This window comes from Struthio camelus, chromosome 13 (assembly GCF_040807025.1).
Source record: "Struthio camelus isolate bStrCam1 chromosome 13, bStrCam1.hap1, whole genome shotgun sequence".
NCBI lineage: Eukaryota > Metazoa > Chordata > Aves > Struthioniformes > Struthionidae > Struthio > Struthio camelus.
This window is the reverse complement of record NC_090954.1, coordinates 1,010,367-1,031,546: the sequence shown is the minus strand read 5'-3', so window position 1 is coordinate 1,031,546 and position 21,180 is coordinate 1,010,367. Positions and strand designations below refer to the sequence as shown.

The window sequence follows — 21,180 nt, the reverse complement described above, 5'->3', positions numbered from 1 at the left end:
TGTGACCTTTTATTTCATCCCATTCCCATCTCTATAGTAAGCAACTTCCCTGAGGAAGTTGTCCATCACGTCCTCCGTTTCCTGTCAAAGTCACTTTGCGGAGTCCTATGGGACTCTGTCAGTCATGCTGACAAGAACTACTTCGATGTCCCAGTGGCCGATGATTTTGCTCAGAGAAAATGCAGAAATACCTTTCAGTAGCAGGATGACTTCAGCTTCAACAAGGCAACCAGCACTTGCAAAGATCTTTAGTACAGGAACTACTACCCTCGTACCAAAATTCGGTGATATGGGAAGAAATAAAAATGTTAGTCCTAAAATTGCACATAGCAATTCAAATAAGAGTAATTTGATAATTTCCTCAGGCACACAAAGCAGTAACTCAAGAAGAATACATATGCTAATGAGTGTATTTAGCCTTGGTCATTACAATCCATAAATATTTACTGTTCGGCATTCAGAGTCCAGATTCATGAGAATCAGTTAAAAAACAAAAGAAAAAAGATGACGGAAAATACCGTGCCCCACTGTGCCAATATAAAATACAGTCATTTTCTAAGGACTCTGTCATGCTTCCTCATCACGATGTATTTTCCCATAGGTAAATCTGTGCAGTACCAGCCATGTAAGCAAAGGTATGTGGATTTACACTACAGGAGAATTGGTCCCTGGCTGCAGTTAGTAAACTGGGTTGTTTATTAGTACACCCTCATTTAACGTTAGAATAGGATAGTTCAGACCATTAACTAATGACATAAGCAGGTCCATAGCATTCAGGTATAGCAAAACAAAGAGTCCACAATGTTTACATCACATTTGAGAAAATAAAATACAACCCATCTTGAAAAATAAGAATCTCATCATTTTGCTGTCTGACAATCAACTAATTGGTTCAAGCGTCCAGAAAAAGAAAAACATGTTTAGACACAGGCCATTCTAATTCTTTTATTTTATAAAAGATACAAAATGAGTATGGTGTGCTACTGCAGAATGGGGATGCCATTTAGTAAATGTACTCCACCCTCGCACTTTGTATTTTAGCTTGTGATCACGGAACCTTTGGACAATTCCATGATGGCACATTAGTACAATATTCAGTTTTTGTGGTCTGGGAAGACGACAGGCAGAGCTATCCAACAATTAACATACATACAAAACATAAGGCAGCAACATCTCCTCCCATGCCCTGATAGACTGGCAATAAGTCTCCAGGTCAATATAAATGGCTTTGCTGCCAGATTCATGGCTCTATTTCATTTACTAAGGTAACAGTGGATGTGCCTAGCAAACATATAAAGGTGATTACTACCTTTTGTAAGCAGTTAGCCAGCTGAAACACGCGAACAAACGCATTAGAAAAAAGGACTCCTACTGCTCACGTTAATTAACTAATTAACTAATTTTCATCTCAGAGCAAAGCTCAAACTCAACATAATTAAGAAATGATTAATTGTATTTGCAAATAGTTTGTCCCTCAACTTACCAGGCTCCTGGACTTAAAGCTTCAGCTCAATGTTTTATTTATGGTTTATTTCAATTTCAGGTAGTAAACCTATATGCTGCATTCCAGCACTTCCCCACCCATCCTAAGAAGTTAACACAGCTGAACTGTTTTGAAAAGCCAGTCACTCATTTCAGGCCCAACAAGAGACAGAACGATTGAGACTCAGTAATCTTGGCCTATGCAATAACAATCATCTGCTTCTTGTACAGTGAACAATGAGGTATATTCAAGTAGCCTGTCTCCTCAGTCAGACAGAAACATTGTAAACATGGGACATCTTATGAGTGTTAAGATTCATCTGATTCCTGCTTAGATATTGTTTCTCTATCTGGTCCACTTTAAACTTTAATACAGTTTTCTTCTACCAGAGCTACACAGTTGTCCTATCTGAGCTTCCAAATAACTACTGCTGCATTTTTCACAATGCTGCTTGCATCAGACCAATTTTAAAAACTGGATCATCTCAGGGGAAAAGCAGTGCCAGAAGGGGGAAGTCTGAACTCAACTCTCAGATAAGCTCAGTAGCAATAAGCTACTAAAGGAGCTAATCTAGCCTCACAAATTTCTTATCACATGGACTTTTTCTCTCCACTTCCTAGCATGAATCATCCTTTAAGTTTTTTTTTTTTTTTTTGCTACTGTGTTTAAATTATTCATTCATGAATTTGTCTCCTGCAAGATTATGCAAGGATAGAACTAAAATATTATCCAGTTAAGATCAGAAGTCTCTCTGAAGAATAGAAATAGTATGAAAACCTGTAGTACATTATTCCAAAATTCAGAAAGCACACAGAACAATTACAATTTACAGAGTTAAGCATAGCAAACCACCAGTATTACAGTCAAATTCATTAGCACTTTTTTTTTTTAGTACAAGTGCTTGTCCTTTTATATATCATTTTCCAGCTGAAATGAGTGGGATGAATCTTTACACTTGGGCATGACATTATATTTCTGTCATGTAAAATACTGGCTGTGCAACTTGTAAGTCAAGCTTCACTTTTTAGATGCATGTTTTAGTCTTAACCTTTTTAAGCAACTTAATTTTTTTTTTCTTCAGGTAAAAAGTTTCTTGCCATTTCTCCAGCCCATAGGGTTGGAAAGGACTTCATTGACTAGTTCAATTAGCCAGTAAGAATAGCATTTCCTTCATTCTACAGAAACTTTATTTCACCTTTTGTCCAATTCCACTAGCAACGGTGATTCAAGTCTCTTCCCTAAATCAAACAACATTCTCATTAAAACTGAACATAATGTCATCTTTGCTTTTAAAGCCCTTGCACTACGGCATTAAATACAGAAGTCCACTGGCATTTGACAGGAGAGTACAGATTTGTTGAAACTTTTCCTCTCAAAATCTTCCATAGTGAAAACAATTATGCTTATACGCATTTTATAAGTACTTACTTGCACCTTTTAACACTATTATTTCAGTGGCTCTGTTTGTAGAGTGTGATAGTATTCAGCCTCAATAAGGGTATCAAAACTGTTTTGTGGTTATCTGAATTTTAAAATAAATAGTTTAAAATAAAACTATCCTGTTACAGTGTGTAGCAAAAGGAGAAAAAGTGTATGAGATTCTGTTTGTTGAGAACTTTATCAATTCCCCTACAGCTTTCCTTTTCTGTTCAGAAGCGAAAGAAAAGAAACAACTGAATAATTCAGTTGTTTCAACTGAATTGAAAATAAGCACTTAAATATATGCACTTTAAAACTTGTATTGAGGAATGTCTTTACAACCAAAAATAATCATGCTGGCATGAGTATAATAACCAGACATTTCTAACACAGCAATCAGGACTGAAATAATTAACTTTGTTGACCCTAACTGAGAATAGTAAAGCTACTCAGCTACTGAAGTTGACCTTCATTTTTGTAGGACAAAATCTCTATGCCGCAAAATTAAGCTGTGAAATAAACAAAACCCAGGTATGCTTGCATCTCCCTTGATTAGATGCAAAGCAACTGGTTGACTTGAGAAGGGTCTCTTCGTAGCAACAAGGACTATTTTTGGTTTGTGGCTCTATTTTCCCTTACTGAATTCTTAGTCTCTAGAGATTACATCACCAATTCAAAGGAAGACGCTATTTCCAAGGTTACATCTGTTTCTCCATGATTTACACATTCTCTTAAGTAGTATGATTCCTTAATCTTATGTAAAAGATTTGCAGTCTATAGCCACCTTTTCTTCTAACTGTGCATATTAAATCCTCTTTCCTCAGTAAGATGGTACCAGTGAAGTTTGGATAATATCAGTTGAAATTCTGATGGCAATAAAGATATACTGTGCCAGTGAAACGCCAGATAGATACATTTTCGCCTGTAAAAGCAGAGAAAACAGGTTTTAGAAGGGCGTTTATTAGGAGGTAAATCAATAGCTATTTGGTCTTGCTCTGAAGCTACTTTAAGAGTTGACCGAATCTTCCTTCCATAGATAACCCTTGGAGATACTATTTTTCAGTAAGAAATCTTTAGATAGAACTAACATCTTATTTTACTAAGTGACTATCATGCTCATGATATATTAATAGAGGACAGGATAAAAGACATCACTCAAGAAGTCTTAATCAACATACTATTTAGAAACTCTGGAGTAGTGTTAAGCCTAATGGTACAGTAGTTTTTTTTTTTTTTTGAAAATTGCATAAAGGTTGCATGCTTTTTGTAACACAAGAAAAAAGTTTATTTGTAAAACCACAAAGTGTATAACGTGCAATAGATATTACAAACTCAGAACAATTCTTCCTTATCTATAGTTGGATGTTGTACTCACAATCGTTCATTAGAATGACTGCCCACACTGCTCCTGAAGAACTGTCTCCATTATTTTAATGCCCTGAAAAAGGCACAAATAAATGCAGTTTTATACACAACTTCAGTATTTCATACATTAGAAAGAACATCCACACAACATACCAGTAAAGTCTCTTAAAAAAATAAGCATTTTATGATCCAGTCCTAACTCATTATAGTTCTCCCTACTGCCTGGAAGCCACGGAGAGTGCTTTTATGGCACAGATATTTCAGAAGGGAACCTGGAGAGACTGCTACAGTTTGCAGGCAGAGCTCTGTTCCATGTTATGACAGAGCACCCGATTTGGTCACAGGTTTTGTTCTAGTTCTACCACCAGTTTGTTTGGACCAAGCCACCTCTCCTTGCACCTGGATAGAGAGATACCATCACTTGAATTCTTTATAAGCAATTTGGTTTCTGAGGATGAAAGCTCTGCATAAAAGCCAGTTACAATTATTTCTAATGAAGTAAAGGAACGCTGAACAAAGTCAAAAATATCCTAAGAAATACCAGGAGTGTATTTCTTCTCCAGAAGAGAAGAACTACAAAATAATAAGCTGCTATTAAAGCAAAATAAAGGATGAATCTAGATTCCCCCCCACACACACTGCAGATTAGTCCCAGTTTCTAGAAGATGAACTAGTTATCAGCTAGCAACAGCTGTTCAAGTGCAAACTACCAAACTATTTACAACAGAGCAGCCATTTAAAAAATTGGGGGAAGCTTGGTTCGTGCCAACAGTTCTTCTCATACCAGGGCTAGAAACTGCTCCAGAGCAAGTCATATGCAAGTCTGACAGCAGAAATGGGGTTTAATCTTCAGATCAAACAGAGTCTTGGGACTATAAGCAATATGCTGTTTATTCAAACTTTTATCATTAATAATCAAATGCTCTCTTGACTCAAATCAAGTCACCCCCTTGGACAGTTAACATGTCATAGTTGATTACGCATAACTTTTCATCAAGTTCTTCACAAATGGAAGAGAACAGACGAACTTTAGTATCTGCCCTGTCTGATAATCAGTATAGGTTGCTGTAGCTTGGGATTTGTTCTAGTACAAGCTGAGCTGTGGAACAAAGAGGAAAAGCAAAACGCTCTGAAGATACTTGCACTTGGCTTCTGGAATAATGGGAGTAAATACTCACACTAGAGTATTTGTCTTTTCATTACATCCTGACAGTCAGTACTACTATCTGTATTTTCTGAGCAGAGAACTGGAACAACGGAGAAAGAATGGTGATAACTTCTCTAGAAGGAAAAGCCCCAAAAATACTAAAAACTGCTTAACAGTTCGGTTGGTAAATGCAAAGTGAGTAACTCGAGGTCAAGCCCCAGGCAATGTACACAGCCTGTAATTTCTCTAAAAAGATTAGCAGGCCAAGAAAAAGGCTGTCATCCTGTATATAATCAGACTTACCACAGTGTGCAAAAGCTACAAACTTTGTCTCCACTTAATCTCATTGTGAGTTATTTAATTCACATTAGTTAGCTCAATTTAGAGCATCTCTCTCTTGCATCACTTGCCCAAGTTCTTTCTAAAGCAAGGAGCTCCCTTTTCACCAGCATCCTAGAGATATTCATAAACTCTGAACAAAGCCTTTATTTAACAAAATGATCAGCCAAAAATTTTTTCTCCTGAAGCAACATAAAGCTGCATTTCATTCTTGACAGTTTCTAAGTATTATTTTTTCTCTCTTGAAATGAATTCAAGTTGAAGGTTCGCTGCAAAGTGAGAGAGAAAGTTTAGTATTTAGTGAAAAGCAGAAAACATTGTCACTGTAGACAACAAAATCTAATCTATCCATTCCCTGTCCCCTGGTTTTTGGCTCTGTCTGGGTACTGAAACTGTAATCATTTGCCAAATCATACTGTTAATCTTTGGTCTGATCTTGTGGACATTCAACTGACAGAAGCTTGGAGTTTAGCTATAACTTGTGTGGGCTAAGACTTATCCTAGTATGTTCTCTGTTTAACGGGATAAAAGAAAAAGGATTTCTCAGTTTGAGTCACCATGAGGGGGAAAAAAAACCCCAAACGTTAACTTTAACAAATAGTTCAGGAGAACTTCTTTTCGCAACTGTACATAAAAATTGGATGAGGTATTTTATATCTCTAAGAAATAGTTCATCTTTCATGGCTACTCTTTGGAGAAAGCAGTAAGCCAACTACCTTGGTCTATCAGTCTGAATCAAACATGGCACTGTTAACAGAATAAAGCACTAATCGACCTAAGTGAAGACTCAGAGGTTTGCCCAGGGAATTTAAAAATGTTATTTACTGAATCAGTTATATTTGCAGTGTGACAACTGTTTTTCTTTTTTCCTCCTCATAGCACTGCAGACTTTTAGGCAAAATGGTGTTGAAGAAGAAAAGGGAAATGAGGAGGGGAAGCTACTAAATAAAAATACAGAAGGGCAAGTGCAAGTCATTACTCGGCATCTTTTCAGTGAGAAACAACTAAATCAAAGACTAATCAATGTATTTCTTTCAACTAAAGTTCAAACACTTAAATCTCAGCGCCAGGAGATCAGGCTTACAAGAGCTAAATTTACACTAGTGCAATGATACACTTGAAATGCAGAACAAACATTGCCTACCCATTAAACTCTCCACCTTTACAGATATAACGTAAAAGACTCTCTGATTGACAAGCCATAGAATAGTTTTATTTTTCAAAGGTGGAGGTATTCTGCTACTGTAAGAAGCTATCTTGCTGAAAGTGTCTATATATTTCTGTACATATCTGTGTAGTACCCGACAGTACTCAAATGTGCAGGAGCCATACGGATTCCTAGTTCAGGAGTGTGTGTTCACTGGTAATTCCGTCTCTACTGAGTGCCAGCTTGTCCCCTCACATTACTACCTCCTACTTTTTACTTGTATCTTTATCTCACCTGAGCCTCTCTGAACACATGGATGGAGAAGTGCTCTCCTGACAGGATTCAGGAGATAAAGTAGGAATAATGGTTAAGCTTTGAAAGTCTTAACAGCCTTACTTTTTCCAACCGCTAATCATACCAGGCACAAGTAAAACATGCCTTTTTGATAAATGGTTAAGAAGAATGCAAATCAGGTTCTGGACAATGATTAAGCATTAACGAATCATTGTGAATGAATGAAGTATAATGAGTTCTATGATTCCTTCTCCAAAACAGGAAAAAAAAAGCCATTCATCAAAAGGATAAAGTGACTGTCCTTAGTGAGAGATTGAAGATGATCTTGAGATTTCTGCCACGTGCCATTCAGTTAGCCCTATGCAATGGACAATTCTGTATGAATAAATCTTCCATTTAGCCCTAACTTTGGGAACGCAGTAAACCAACCGTAATGGAAGCTTGTAGAACATTTATGAAGCATTGTCATTCATCCAACATACATTATTTTAAATCTTTCAAATATCATCTTTATATTACTGTTTAAACATATTTGGGTAAAACGTGCCTCTCAAAACTACTCTATGGCTAAGCCACAAAAGAAACCCCAATCCAGAGGCTTAAAAGAAATCAAACGCATAGATTCCTGCTAGCTGAGGAAGACTGTTTTTCACACAGGGCAAAAAACAAACAAACAAACAAAACCCACAAACAGGTAAGTCTGCATATATGTATGTCAGATCTGTTTTGTTTGGACATTTCTTCACAGATCAGCAGACATAGCCAAAATTATTAAAAGATTTCTAATGAGGCATTGTACAGACACTGTGAACTAGTTTGTTTTATCTGCTATCTCTGCACTGTCATAAGCCTACAAGATGCATAGGGTTTCATTGCTCCGTAATGACTGCTTGCAGTAGCATAGCTGTCTACTCTTTTTTTTTTTTTTTTAAAGCAGCAACAAATGGATCTTATAGTTTATCAAGAATAAATCCTCATGATGTGGTTTGAAATACATGGCCATCTGCAACTCATGGGGCACAGATTCCAAAATCAGATTCTACAGCAGGAATGAGAGATTGTGACTGTCAACTGCCCCTTGGAAGTGGAGAGTCTCAGAATGATGTTCCAGAAAGGATTTAGAGTGCTGCCCAAACTCTACACTTGAATACCCACTGACTTCAATGGGAGAAAAGATAGGACACTACTAAGGATACACACAAAACAAAACAAACAAAAAACCCAAAACCCAATTATCTTTAAAAATATTGAGCACTTGGACACCATGAATAATTAAAAAATGGCATAAGACATGATTTGAACCACGGACTTTTAAGTTCATCTGAAAACTAAAGTTCTCCATTAGATACTAAAAATGATAAGCAATGGTAAATGCAGGCTCATTATAGTATTGCATTAGGTAAGATTCATGATCCCAGCTGTGAAAATGCCATCTTTTCAGGGACATACACTTTCATTCATCTGATAAACAAGATACACACTGAAAACAAAAACCCCCAAAGCCCTCATTTATCTTATCATCAAAACTCTTATCATCTACTTAAGTATTGCTTACAGTGATTTCTCTTGTCCTTTTCAGCAGAGGTAAATTTTAAAAAGCCCGCAAGGAACAACCTGAACCCCCAAACCTCTCCAAGGCACAAACTTCCAGAAAAGAAGAGCTCCACATAACTTCATGTCCTGATGAATGCTTCAGGAGGCATTGTTGTTAAACCTAGTTTATCAATGTGACATGACTTACAGAACCTAAAGGCCTTTGAACACTAATTCGTTTGGGATACACTACTAGATAACTGGATAGCTTTCATCCTCTTTCATAATTCTTATTGAAAGACAGAATTATTGAAGTATACAGAACTATTACGGGGAGATTGACTGCAGCTATTGTAAATGTATCAAGCAGCCAAAAAAATCTAACATTGGAGAAAAATGTGTGGCATGATATAAATTCACGTTGACTACTTTTGACTATTTCAGTGTAAAGGTGGTACAGAAATGCAAATTATTGTTACACTATTAGCTGGTAAAATGGGACATTAGGAAGAAAAACCATTTCAATGCCATGGGGAAATCAGCAATAAGAATGAATTACAGAAATTGATGCAGTCATATCTACTGTGTTTTAAAAACATATTTGCAATAAAACTATTACCATAATAAACCATAATTACTGTAAAAACTAAATCAATTTTTGTTCTGTTTATTCTCTGTCAACAAAAGAAAAGATCTTTTTTTTTTTCCCAACAGTTAAAAGATTTAACGAATCAAGATCTAAGGCACCAATTTAATTTTAAGTCCAGATGATCTGGCAATTTAAAAAGATTTAGAATATAATCCTAGGAAGAAATCCAAGGAAAAAGTAAACCTACCTTCTTCACACCTTATTTTAGAAATGATTGAGCAAAAGCCTCCAATACACAATTGAACAAACCTGCCCCTGTAACTGATACTCTGCCTTTTTGTGTGAAGTCTGTCCTACAGAAGAGGAAAATAGCACCATTTTATTTCTCTGTCTACTTATTAAACATTTAAATGTAAACTCTACTTTATAAAGTTATTATTTTGATATCCGAGTAGGCTGTTAATCTGTGACATTCATATACTTTGTATGACAGTCTCAAAACCAAATTAAGGATTCATGCTCCAGCAAAAAATATTACAGGATAAGTACAACTTTAGAAGAACACATTTAATATGGAAAAAACACCATTATCAACAGCTCACTCTCCAAATGGAAAGATGTATTAAATGGAGTTCCACAGGGATTTACCATCAGTCCAGCGCTAGTCAGTATCTTCTTAAAAGTCTGGATAGTGGAATAAGGTGCACGCTGCAGCTTTCATTTGCAGACGAACGCAAAGGGAAGGGATGAGGATCGTGCTGAAGACGTGCTAAGAACCCAACATGATCTTAGCAAATTCAGTCTGAAGGGACAAGATTCAGTAACCGCCAGTGCCGTTTGTTCCAGTTAGCCAAGAGCAAAGACTGTTTGGGAGGGTAAACTGTCAACCACTACAGAATTCTACATAAAGGGAGCTGGGATTTGTTGAGGCTTCCAAGCTCAAAAGCTATTCAGTACTGTCATGCTGTTGAGAAAAAGACAAATGTACTAAGATGTAGAACTAGCAGTGCAACAGAAGGATGTGCAACAATCCTCCTCCTGTAATCAGCACTGCTGAAGGTTCAGTTGGACACTGCTTCAAGGAAGATGTGAGCTCCCTGGAAAAGCCTGAAGAGCTCTGCAACAAAAACAGAAGTCTAGAAAACATCACATGTGAGGCAAGATTGAATCAGCAAGGTAGTTTAGCCTAAAGATGATAGAAGGAACACAACTACAATCTTCAAATGCTAAAACATTACTGCAGAAACAGTAAGCTAAATTTGTATAGTTTATATAAGAGTCCTCAGGAAATCCTTTCACTCAAGTTAGATAGGGACAGTGATAACAGCGAGAAGAGATCTGATGTGAATGACTTCCCACTGTTAGCACTGAAGCATATATGTCATCCTTCCACCACCAGTACCCACAGCAGGCCATGACTATTTATCTCTAGCAATGCAATTCTGTAAGAAGAAAAACGTGTGGCATTCAAGTGAAAGATATGGAAAACAAGAGAAGTCCCCTCCCCAACCACAAAATGGATGTCAGCAGTAAATATCCACCATTAAACTTAGCTACTCTGGTTGGGATTTATTTTGCTGTTTCACCATTCTAAGAGACAAAAAAGGGAGGCTCAAGGAAAATATTGATCTCTGATTGATTTTCGTAGCACACAGCTGGCAAGGCTGCATCATTACAACACAGTCACAGGGAGAAGTCTATTAATGAGATCCAACTACTAAATTATTGACTAGTTAAGTACGGCAAATTTTGCCTAATTGTTTTCGTGACAGGAGTTTAATTAAAGTGTCTTCGGTATAAAAGTCTAGCAACATTCTTCTTCAGATAGTGTCAAGGAGAGTTTCCAAAGCCTGCATGGCTTTCAAAACTAAATTAAAAGTCACATTAAGTGCAAGGCCCTTCAATAGAGAGAGCTTTTGTACAGGAGACTTTTTTTTTCCCCCCATTTCCTTATCTCTGGTTTAAGACATTTTTGACCACTACTCATGCACTGTATGCTTTTCTTAGGGAGACATTTTCTAAGCGTGTCCCCACTACACAAAGGAAGAAAGACTACTTCAGATCTCTCAGGCTTGTATGTATAAAGGAAAGTGCTCAGCAGTAAAGGAAATCTGGAGACAGCTATGGAGTACAAAAATGAAACAGCAAAGACAATTCTACTGCAGGGAAACTAGTCAAATCAAAACAAAGAGGGATGACAAATGGCACTGGAGACAAAACTCAAGCCATATGGGATTTTCCATTGCTGAAAGATAGGTATAACTTGCCTAGATACATGGAAATATGCCAGTATGTAACTTCTATGTAAGTGCAGCAAACAACAGCAGGAGTTTTGCTACTGACTCTTCCCTATGATTTGGCAGCATGTGCAGAAAATTCTTCCCAATGTCTTTTCCTTTACAGTCAGTGCAGAAATTGCCCAGCTCAGCTGAGCTATTCAGTATATTGTATGGAAAGCAAGATCACCCTTACAGTATGTAAAGCAATTTCATAGGCTAAGTGTATGCAAATTAGTCTAGAACTTCTCATCAATCCAAGCATGTGCACATGCAACTACAGGAAAAGGCTGATGAGATTCAGACTGGTCTGATACATCAGTAGTGAAAATTCAGACCCCAACAGCTCTTTCAGCTCCTCCTTCCAGTGTGAATAGCCCATGTGGAGTGCTACAGGTATTCCAGGTTAGTCCAAGTGCAATACTACAACAGCAGCCCCAGTACCAGCACGAGCTGATCGCTCTCTGCAGACAAATACTGTTCAGGTCGGGACTCTGCACAGCTTGTGGTATCGTACTGGCTAGGGCCCAGGTAGGGTAAGGCCCAGCATGGAGGCCACCAAGCCCGAAGATCTGCTCGCTAGCAGAATGCACATAGCCTGCTCTTAAGGCAATTTTTCATTCCACCATTCAGCTTTATCATGTTTTGTTTCAGGAACATCAGGATAGCCACGCTTGAACAAACAAACCAACCAACCCTTTTGTCCTGTCAGAAATGGCATACACCAGATGCATCAAAATAAAAGGGAGAAAAACGTACTTAACTAATTATCTAAAACTGTAACATAGGAGAAAGGTCTTCCTCAACCTAGCTGCTCACCAGCTTATTAAAGCTTGACAATCCATACAATTTTTGTTATGTTTGCACTGCAAATGTATACAGCTACACAACATTTACAAAGAGAAAGAGCAGGGTGACAGCATTTGTGTTTTAGTCCCTTTTAATTTTAACAGGTTATGGAAGTGCAGCTTTCAATACCCTGTTTACCTTTACAGCGGCTAGTGAGCTAAAGAAAAAAATCATGGCTTTGATGGTAAATGAAGACTGACAGTCTTAAAGAAAAAAAAAAAAGAAAAACCTCAAGAAAAAAGCTAGTTCATACTATATTTCACTACAAAAATGGAGTTGCAGAGATTTTTTTTTTAGCATGAAGAATACAAAAGCAAAGCCTGACCTTTGTGTTGAACCGAGTACTTTGAATTACATCCAGTAATTAACTTTATAACATATCATCCATCTGAAGTCAGGGTAATTCATATTAGCAATACAGTTCACATTTTAATAGTGAAGGTAATTAGCCACTGAAACAACTTTACTAAGGTAAAGGTTATTAAATAACTGGCTTTTTTTTTCTTTTTTCTTTTTTTAATCAGCATGATTTGATGTTTGTCTAAAACAGGAATTAATTCAAGGAAACCCCATAAAAACTGTCATGAAAGAGGTCAGCCAAGACAATAACATAGGTACTTTCTGGCCTCGTAACATACAGATATACTTCATCATGCCTTTTCAATGACTTATAATTTATGTCTGGTAATACTTGTTTGCTACTAGATACTTTCCAGTCACTTATAGCCTCTGTTTGGAAGCACCCACAATAATTCACTTTGAAAGAATATGTAGCACTTGGCATCACTGCATTCATACTTATTTGAGACAAAATAACTGTCTAATTTTGAGTGGAAGCACTACGCTGTGGTTAAACGCACTGGTTGGAACATCAGTTCAATTCCCTCAGTTCCATTAAAGACATCAGGAAGGTCTCAGACATCCTCCCTTCCATGAGCTGCAGTTCTCTATCTGAAAAAAAAAAAACGAAAAACGACATAACTCCCAACCTCAAATTCGGTAAAATAATTCATACACTATGCATGAGGTTCTACTTAACGTAAGCCACTGGTCCCAGCAGGGACTGGATTCCTCGTACAGTCCAGCATATTGGTCTGAATTCCTACAGCATATTTCCTACAGCATATTGGTCTAAATTCACAGCAGCTGTGCTCAAGTCAGCAGTTTTAGATAGTTGTAACTTCATCTGACATGCACAGAAATATTCTGGATCCCCATCAGCACCATCAGTATCAAAATGTGGCATCCAACCACTAGCACCTAGGGAGCTATGTATGAAGAGAAACAGTCTTGCAGCCATCCAAAACAGTAATTCTCTCTCTAACCCCTCTGGCAAAAGATCTGTTTGAAGAGTCACTGAATTAATCCAAATGCTGTGGGCTGTAACGCACTTCAGGGAACGCCCAGTAAGGTTGTCTATAGCCCAGTTTGAATCATCCAAGCCTCACAAACTTCTCTGAGCTACCAACTCTCTTCTCTGTTCAAAGGATGCTCGTGCCTGTCTATGTCCGCTGCTGAACTGGTTATGTACGCTGAAAGTGCCAGGGGGACGCAAAGGCAGTCAACCTGCTGGAAGAGCTGATCAAGTTGCAAGCCAGCAAAACGTCACTCTGCTTTCATTCACCAGTATCCTTAATGCTATGTTAAAGCTAATTAAGCAAACAAATATTCCACTACAACATGCGCACGGTGTCTGGCTGACAGGCAGAGTTTTGACTTTCTCTTCACACTGTTGGTACCCTGAAAAGTTTCATGAAGTTGCTATTGAAATCTACCCAGCAGTGCTTAGTAAGGGAAAAACAAAAACACCGTTTACAGGAGGTTTCTGTCTTTTCTCAAGTTATTCTGTCTCATAATGTTGCTCTCTCTTTAGGGGCATAACGTGTAATTTTGCCACTAATCAGGATCACTTGATCTCCTCATTGTATGTTTTCTTATTTCTCTCCAGTGCAATCGTACATCATTCACGTTAAAGTCCTTTGCATAATTCCTGCATCTATTCACATGTAAATGTCACTACATGTGTACTACATAAAGCTGAAACTTTCTTGCAAGACCTACTTATGTCAGCTAGCATTTGTTAAATAAGATCATAACATTCCTGAAGAGGTGACAGCAGTATTCATAGGTAAACCCATGTTTGGTTGAATCTAACTCTCTGGGGTAGCAAAGCTGAGGTCCATGGGATACTACAGGTATACAGTACAGCTGCTAACCTTCACTCCAGAGGCACTGTTATCCCCGGCAGGCAAGGGAAAGCTAGTTTAAGCAAGCCTGCTGAGGCTGCAATTGCATAACTATCGGCAGTCCAGATACACCTTTAATTTAAACCGCTTCTCCACCTTCCCGATTGCTACAGTATGCTTTAAGGCAAGAGTGAGAAGTAGTCACTACAGAGGTTAGACAGCTCTCCTGCTCAAGTCTCAAGAAGAACCATGCTGAGGACAGTCTCTTTTCTAAACTGAAACTGAAGAGCCTTGAAAATAGAGCTTGAGAGACTGACTAGTTGTAGTTAGGGTTTCTACACCGAAAGAACCAACATCTACACTTGCAGTAAAATTCTGACGTGAGGGAAATTTTTTTTTATCTTCCCCAGAGGAAGACTTAGGTGAAGCGCTAAGCTTCCACTCTCAGAAGCCTCAGTAAGGCCTCAACGTGAGTTTAGAGGATCCCAGCAAACTTCTGAAACAAAATGGTTTAAAAAGCAGGAAAAACATGTCCTCCGACAGCTAAATCCCAGCATGGGGCTTTCAAGAATGCCTAAACCACAAGGAACTGAATTTTGTCTAAATTTTTTTTTTTCTTAAAACATCCTTAGAGCTTTCAGAAGTAACAGGGACTTTACCAAACAACCCTGACATGCTTCCCAGGGAACATGACAAGGCAAAAGTAATGACTAATTACAATGGACATCAGAGCAAAGTAAGAATTAATAGGAATCTACATTCATCTCTGCATGAGCATGAATGTCTATGTTCCCAGGAAAAGTGCTAAGATAGCTTATATCTTTGGGGTGACAGTGGGCCAAACACCAGAAAAAGAAAATCGTTTGGGAGCATATATGGTCCATACCAATGACTGGCAAGCAGGAGTTAGCCAGCAATTTTATGCTACTGGACAGGCATCTGTTGGCAGACACAAGGAAAAAAATGATAGCTCTGGCTATGTCTACTGTGCAGGAACAGGAGGCTAGCGTTCTATGACCGCAGAGCAGCACAGAGAGAAAATTAATTTTGGGCAATAATTTGTGCTCTAGCCAGAGAACCTAAGCTACAGGGCATCTATAGTTGCTGGTTTAAATGCTGTCAAGATATACCCAAGAAATCATCATTCAGACCCCTCTCTTTCCAAGCATTCAAATGCAACAGAACACATTTTTTCAGGGCTATGAGGCAGCAGGAGCCAACCTGAGTAGGCGTATATACACTTCTATATTCACAGACCAGCACTCACCAATTTGGATTTTCCAAGCTCTGCCTGAAGACAGAGTCCTCACTTACAGACACATACTGTGTCCACGTAACACAATGAGTTTTCATAAACATATTTCTTTTCTGCATATCAAGCCAAGATTCCTCTTCTAAGTAGATGTCAGGCACTTTTAAGACAGTGACCTGGCAAGTAGAAGAATTATAGCTTTGAAAGAAACTATTTTGAGAGTAGAAGCACTTCTCAATATTTTGAATATATTACTAGCCTCAGATGATAAAACCAAGGATCAAGGAAGAGAGCATGTCGCCTATGTTTAGCCCCTGAAGAGAACGGTAAATTTCAACAGCAGCTACTAAATCCCATGCAAATGGTCGGAGATTTACAGAAATTGCTCAGTCCCCAGCCAGACTTCCAAGATTACTAAATGCTAAGTTATGTGAATCCCTTCATGTTTCCTGTCGTGCTGTTGATGGCCTATTTAAAACAAGGAAGGATAACAGAACCCATTTACAAAGTTACATGCAAAACACAGCCAAAAACCACCACCAGAAACAAAGGTGCAACAAAAGCTTTCACCTTCGCACCATCCTGTTACGAGGCTTTCACCCAATCTAAAGGTTACAAAACACTCAAGGTGCTATGGACCTTACAGTGACCTGTCCCCAGCTGCCTGCAGTCACAAGGCTACATAATCTGCCTTTATTCATAACAAATCCAACACACTTGGTAAAACGGATTACAAAGCCATAGCCAAAACACTGACTGTAACTCCCTTCTTAAGTTCCTGCGCTGAAAGAAATCTCCCTCAGCCAGGCCTTCTACTTTTAGAGCCCACTTGTCAAACTAAGTGACTTTTATCTAGCGTATGTGGGCTAATGAAGGGATGAAAATCTCACCATTAGTTTATTTTACACTCTGCATATATAGGACAATGATATGTTCTCTTTGGTGGATGAGGCTCGAAAAAGAAAAACAAATGTTTAGAAGCATAAACATACAGTATCTTGAGTACAAGGAAAAAAGGTACATATTGTTTTTTAAGCATACAAGCTGTAAAATAATACAGTTATTGAACCATGCATGAATATAAATATACTTTTCTGTACATAGACTTATGCAAGATGTTCGACAAGAAAGGCATAATAAATTAAGGCCAATTCTCATCGCACAACAAATGTCTTTACAACGTAAAGGAAGGACTGCCACAGAAAGAGATACAGCAGATAAACAATAACGGGTTGCACATCACAGTGTCTTACATTTTCTACAGCCTTTAAGGATTCCTTCCTTATCTTTTCTATAAGGATACTATGCTGTATTTAGGTTGCAATGTGCTTTGGGCACATTAATAATTATTTTTATTCTCTTTGAATTCATTTGCAGAATGTTTTTGTAAAAGATTACAACCCAACGTGTTCAGAAGTCATGGATCAGACATCCAAAATAAGTGAGATCAGCTCAGAAATAATTGCCCAGTATATATTATTAGCCTTCTTTTTTCTGAGACTTTATAGGCGTTTTCTTCCACTGAGAGCCAGGAGATTGGGCTTTTATAAAAATACCATCAACCGTACAAAAATCGTGAGAGATGACAACAACAAGATTACTATATTGGAGTGGGGGGAAATGCCTGAATTTTCACTGCAGCCTGTTCTCAGCAGGCACGGGGCTGGACCCCAGCACCACACGCCACGCTGATGGCAATGGACCGCGGCACCTCGGGACGCCTCGGAGGGCAGGAGGGCTCACGCCTCCAGCCCTGCCCCGTGCTCCCGCTTGGGCACAGCTCTAGGAAGCAGCATTTGGCTGCAGACAGTGCTAGGGCAGCCGTCCTCGGCTCTTCCAGGGAAAGGCAACAGGCTGGCTGGACTCCACAGCGCGATCTGGCCCATGGGCTGCCAGCTGGCAAGCCCTGCTTGAAATGGCAATTAGATACACCTTTCACGTACCATTTCCCCAACACCCATGTGTTGGTTTGACAGTGGCATAACATACTACTTTTCTAGGTAGTTACCTTTCTTAAGATTTCAGGAATTACATTCTGACATGTTGCAATTCTCCTCCAGTAAACAATCCCTGTAGACAAATCTGATGATAAAAAGAAATCAGAAGGGAAGACTATTACTATTTCTCAAAATAAAATATTTGGAGGACTTAGCAAAGAGACCAAACGTGCAAGCAGAAACGCTGGCAAATGAACACTACATTATGATTTTTCTTAAAGTATAACCCAGTATTTCTGCTCCTTTGCCAGAGAGAAGGCTATAAACAAGATGCTACAGGCATTTTGCACTGTGCCTCAGGAGGAGGGTATCTGCATCCATCACTACTATCCAGCCCCCCTTATCCACCCCAGAACAGATGGTGTGATACAAATATTTTACTGGCATTTACACTAGTACTTATGAGTAGCAAAGTACTGCATGCAGAGCCAATCTCAGCCCTCACAGAAGCGAGCATGTCGAAGCCCATGCTGAGTCTGGCATGTGCTACCGAGGCACCCTGCTCTCTCTGCTACTGGCTGCACAAAGACTAGGGCGAGGGAAAAAGCAGAGGCTCCTGAGCTACCAGACTGACATACAGGCTCAGATTTTGTTTTATTTCCATCTACACCCCAGTTTATATTCTCAAGCACATTCTCTGGGCAAACATACTGCATAGGAGATTTACAGAAGAGTCCTGTCTCATTACACATTTATTTTTGTATTGAATTGGACACAGTGACAAGGACAAAACTATCTATTAGGAAGTAAATTATAGTTATTTAGTATCGCCAGAAATGGCTGTCTTTTAGAATCACTTTGCATTTTAATATTTAATGACTCAGATCAGGAGCAGAAACCTCAGAACGCTCTCAAATGAGAAGCCAACTGGCAGGCAGCCCACGTTGAAGACTTCCCAGAGATAAGAGTACCTTCCCAAACAGTTGTATTTGGTAGGATCTGTGAAATGAAAACTTTATGGGGTTCCGTTTTCAGAACTCTCACAACACATCACATCAGTAGTAATATGAAGTATCTCCATGCAATGTAGAGGAGAGAAAGCATTCTCCAGGAAGAGTGGTTTACTGCATTTGAAAAAAATTGCAGTGGCAGTCCTAATGTTCTGTTCTCTTAAAACTCAAGGCAAGCTCAATAACAACTTGCTTAGAAAGAGAGCATAACCCTGGAATTAAGAGCCACCATCACACCTAAGCTGCAAGACAGAATACAACTCTAAATGTACGACAAAGAGCATTGACAAGCATTTGGTCCAGCAGCTCTTATCTCATCCCAAATGAGAATCTGACTTCAGTTCCAGTGTTTGGAAATAGCATGGCTATTTCCACACAAAGTTTTGTGGTATCTGCTTCCCATATGGCAGCATAACTGTTTAATACATATTCTCCATAGGTATGTTGCTTTAAGTGCCTAACTGCAAATATTTCTTAATTGCAAACTCGGCAACTGGAAAACAAAAATCCATGCAGTAGCACTATCCTGATGTGACTGATGCGCTCTCACTTGAGCAGATATTTTTTCCTGTCAGTATCATGAGTGACTGGCAAGTGGTGAAATGCAATTTTCAGTATTTCAGGCATTCTAATTGAGAAAGCAACAGACTGAGGATCTGTGTTCACTTTCTGACTGTTAGCATCCCACCAGGCAGCTGGGCAAGTCACTGAGTCCTGCAACTATTTCCTCATCTGTAAAGTGGAAACAGTAATATATCCCTCCTTCAGCAGGGATCATGAAACTGCAGTAGTGAAACGTCTGTGGAGTGCCTGATGCTTGATCCATAGCTCACTACAGTTAATTCCAGAGGCCTTAAGCCTGATCCTTAGAGCACCGCAGAAAGGAATTGTCACAGAAGTGCGAAGAAAATGTACAACAAAAGAAAATACTACAGAGAAACTAGGCAAGTCATATCTAAGAAGCTCAGAATAAGCTGAAAATTCAAATACTTAACACAATTAAATCCTTTTTGGGAGAAGGTTTAACATTTTCTTGGTCCTGCCTGTACAACATCCGGCATGCAGGAACCCCATCCATGTGCCATTCAGTGCCCACCTTCCATTGAAGCACAAGCACTAAATGTCATCAATAATCTTAATCATCTTTTTAAGAACAGTGAGCCAGCTTACCTGTTTTCTCTTACGCTGTTTCTCCATGGGACTAGGATACTGGGATAAAAATGTGAAGTGTAAACGTTACCACTTGTCTACGTGGGTAAAAGAAAATTGCTAACAGTCACTGATAAAGCCAAAAGCATAGCTTTTCATAGCTTCTCTCAACAGGTAAGAGCTGCTTTATATTAGCAATCTTCATATTAGCTAAAAGGAAGAATTTAAAATGTTTTATTGAATATTCAACTCTAGTTTATAGCATTAACATTAGTTCAGCTATTGAAAAAAAATCAAAAACAAACAAAACCCACAATAGTGCTAGAGAAAAACTGCTTGAAGGGGAGATTTTAGCTCCTCTGCAACATATAGACACCTTCCAATAGAAATAAAGTGAGATATAAACTCTTGACCTGTATCATATTTTTCAACTCAGAGCTAACCACAGCTTGCAGCAGTTTGACAGCTCCAAATTCAGTCGTGCTGCACTTTGCAAAGGCGAATGGCATCCCAAGTTTCTGCAGCAAGCTACTTGGAAGTGCTGCTAAGCATGTTTACCATACAACCTGTTTCCTGAGGCAAAAAGCAGGAAAGATACTGTACAGCGTCACCTGAATGCGGAATATTTCATGTAACATTTCACTCTCCTGCAACAGTTTCTAGAAGAATTTGACAATAAGATGTTATTTACAATCACAGCACACAAGTCCATTTTGGCAAGTGAGCCTCCTGTCCTGCTCCGGAGGAGGCTGCCTTGCGGCAAGAACGAGGGACTTTCTGCTGCCTGTCCCTACTACAGGTAACCTCCTTTTACTTAAGCTGTACAGACTAGTTTCTTTCAAGGCTGAAAGAAAGAGAGCACAGAAGGGAGATCTGAGCTCCCCAGTCCCCCACCACACATGAACTATGCAGAAATGGTATAGGTTGCCTGTAGGACAATAACCTGTCCTGTGAGAAATACACGTACAAGAGCAGGACTGCTAAGGATATATAGGCTGTTTTGGAACTCACAGAGCTCCTCAGGCTAGAGACGAGATAGAGAAGGCTACAAGACTATATTGCACATTACAAAAAGCAAGCAAGATCACAAGAATTCTGTTCACAAGAATTATGAAATCTAAAATTTAAAGCACAAGATAATTTACCAGACTTGAAAAATACTCAAGTTACTGCAACCTCTGTGCTAATACAAGTGCTGGATTGAA

At 38.8% G+C, this 21,180-nt stretch overlaps 1 protein-coding gene across 1 annotated transcript; it reads right to left on the bottom strand.

The window, feature by feature from the left end:
- Positions 1-3,220: 3,220 nt before the first annotated feature.
- PRELID2 (PRELI domain containing 2) lies at positions 3,221-18,345 on the bottom strand. Its single transcript, XM_068960102.1, is given in 6 exon segments — positions 3,221-3,824; positions 4,278-4,340; positions 9,564-9,669; positions 15,895-16,055; positions 17,888-17,961; positions 18,258-18,345. Coding segments are annotated over 5 exon segments (483 nt in total). The 3' UTR covers positions 3,221-3,824; positions 4,278-4,286.
- Between the last annotated feature and the right edge of the window lie 2,835 nt (positions 18,346-21,180).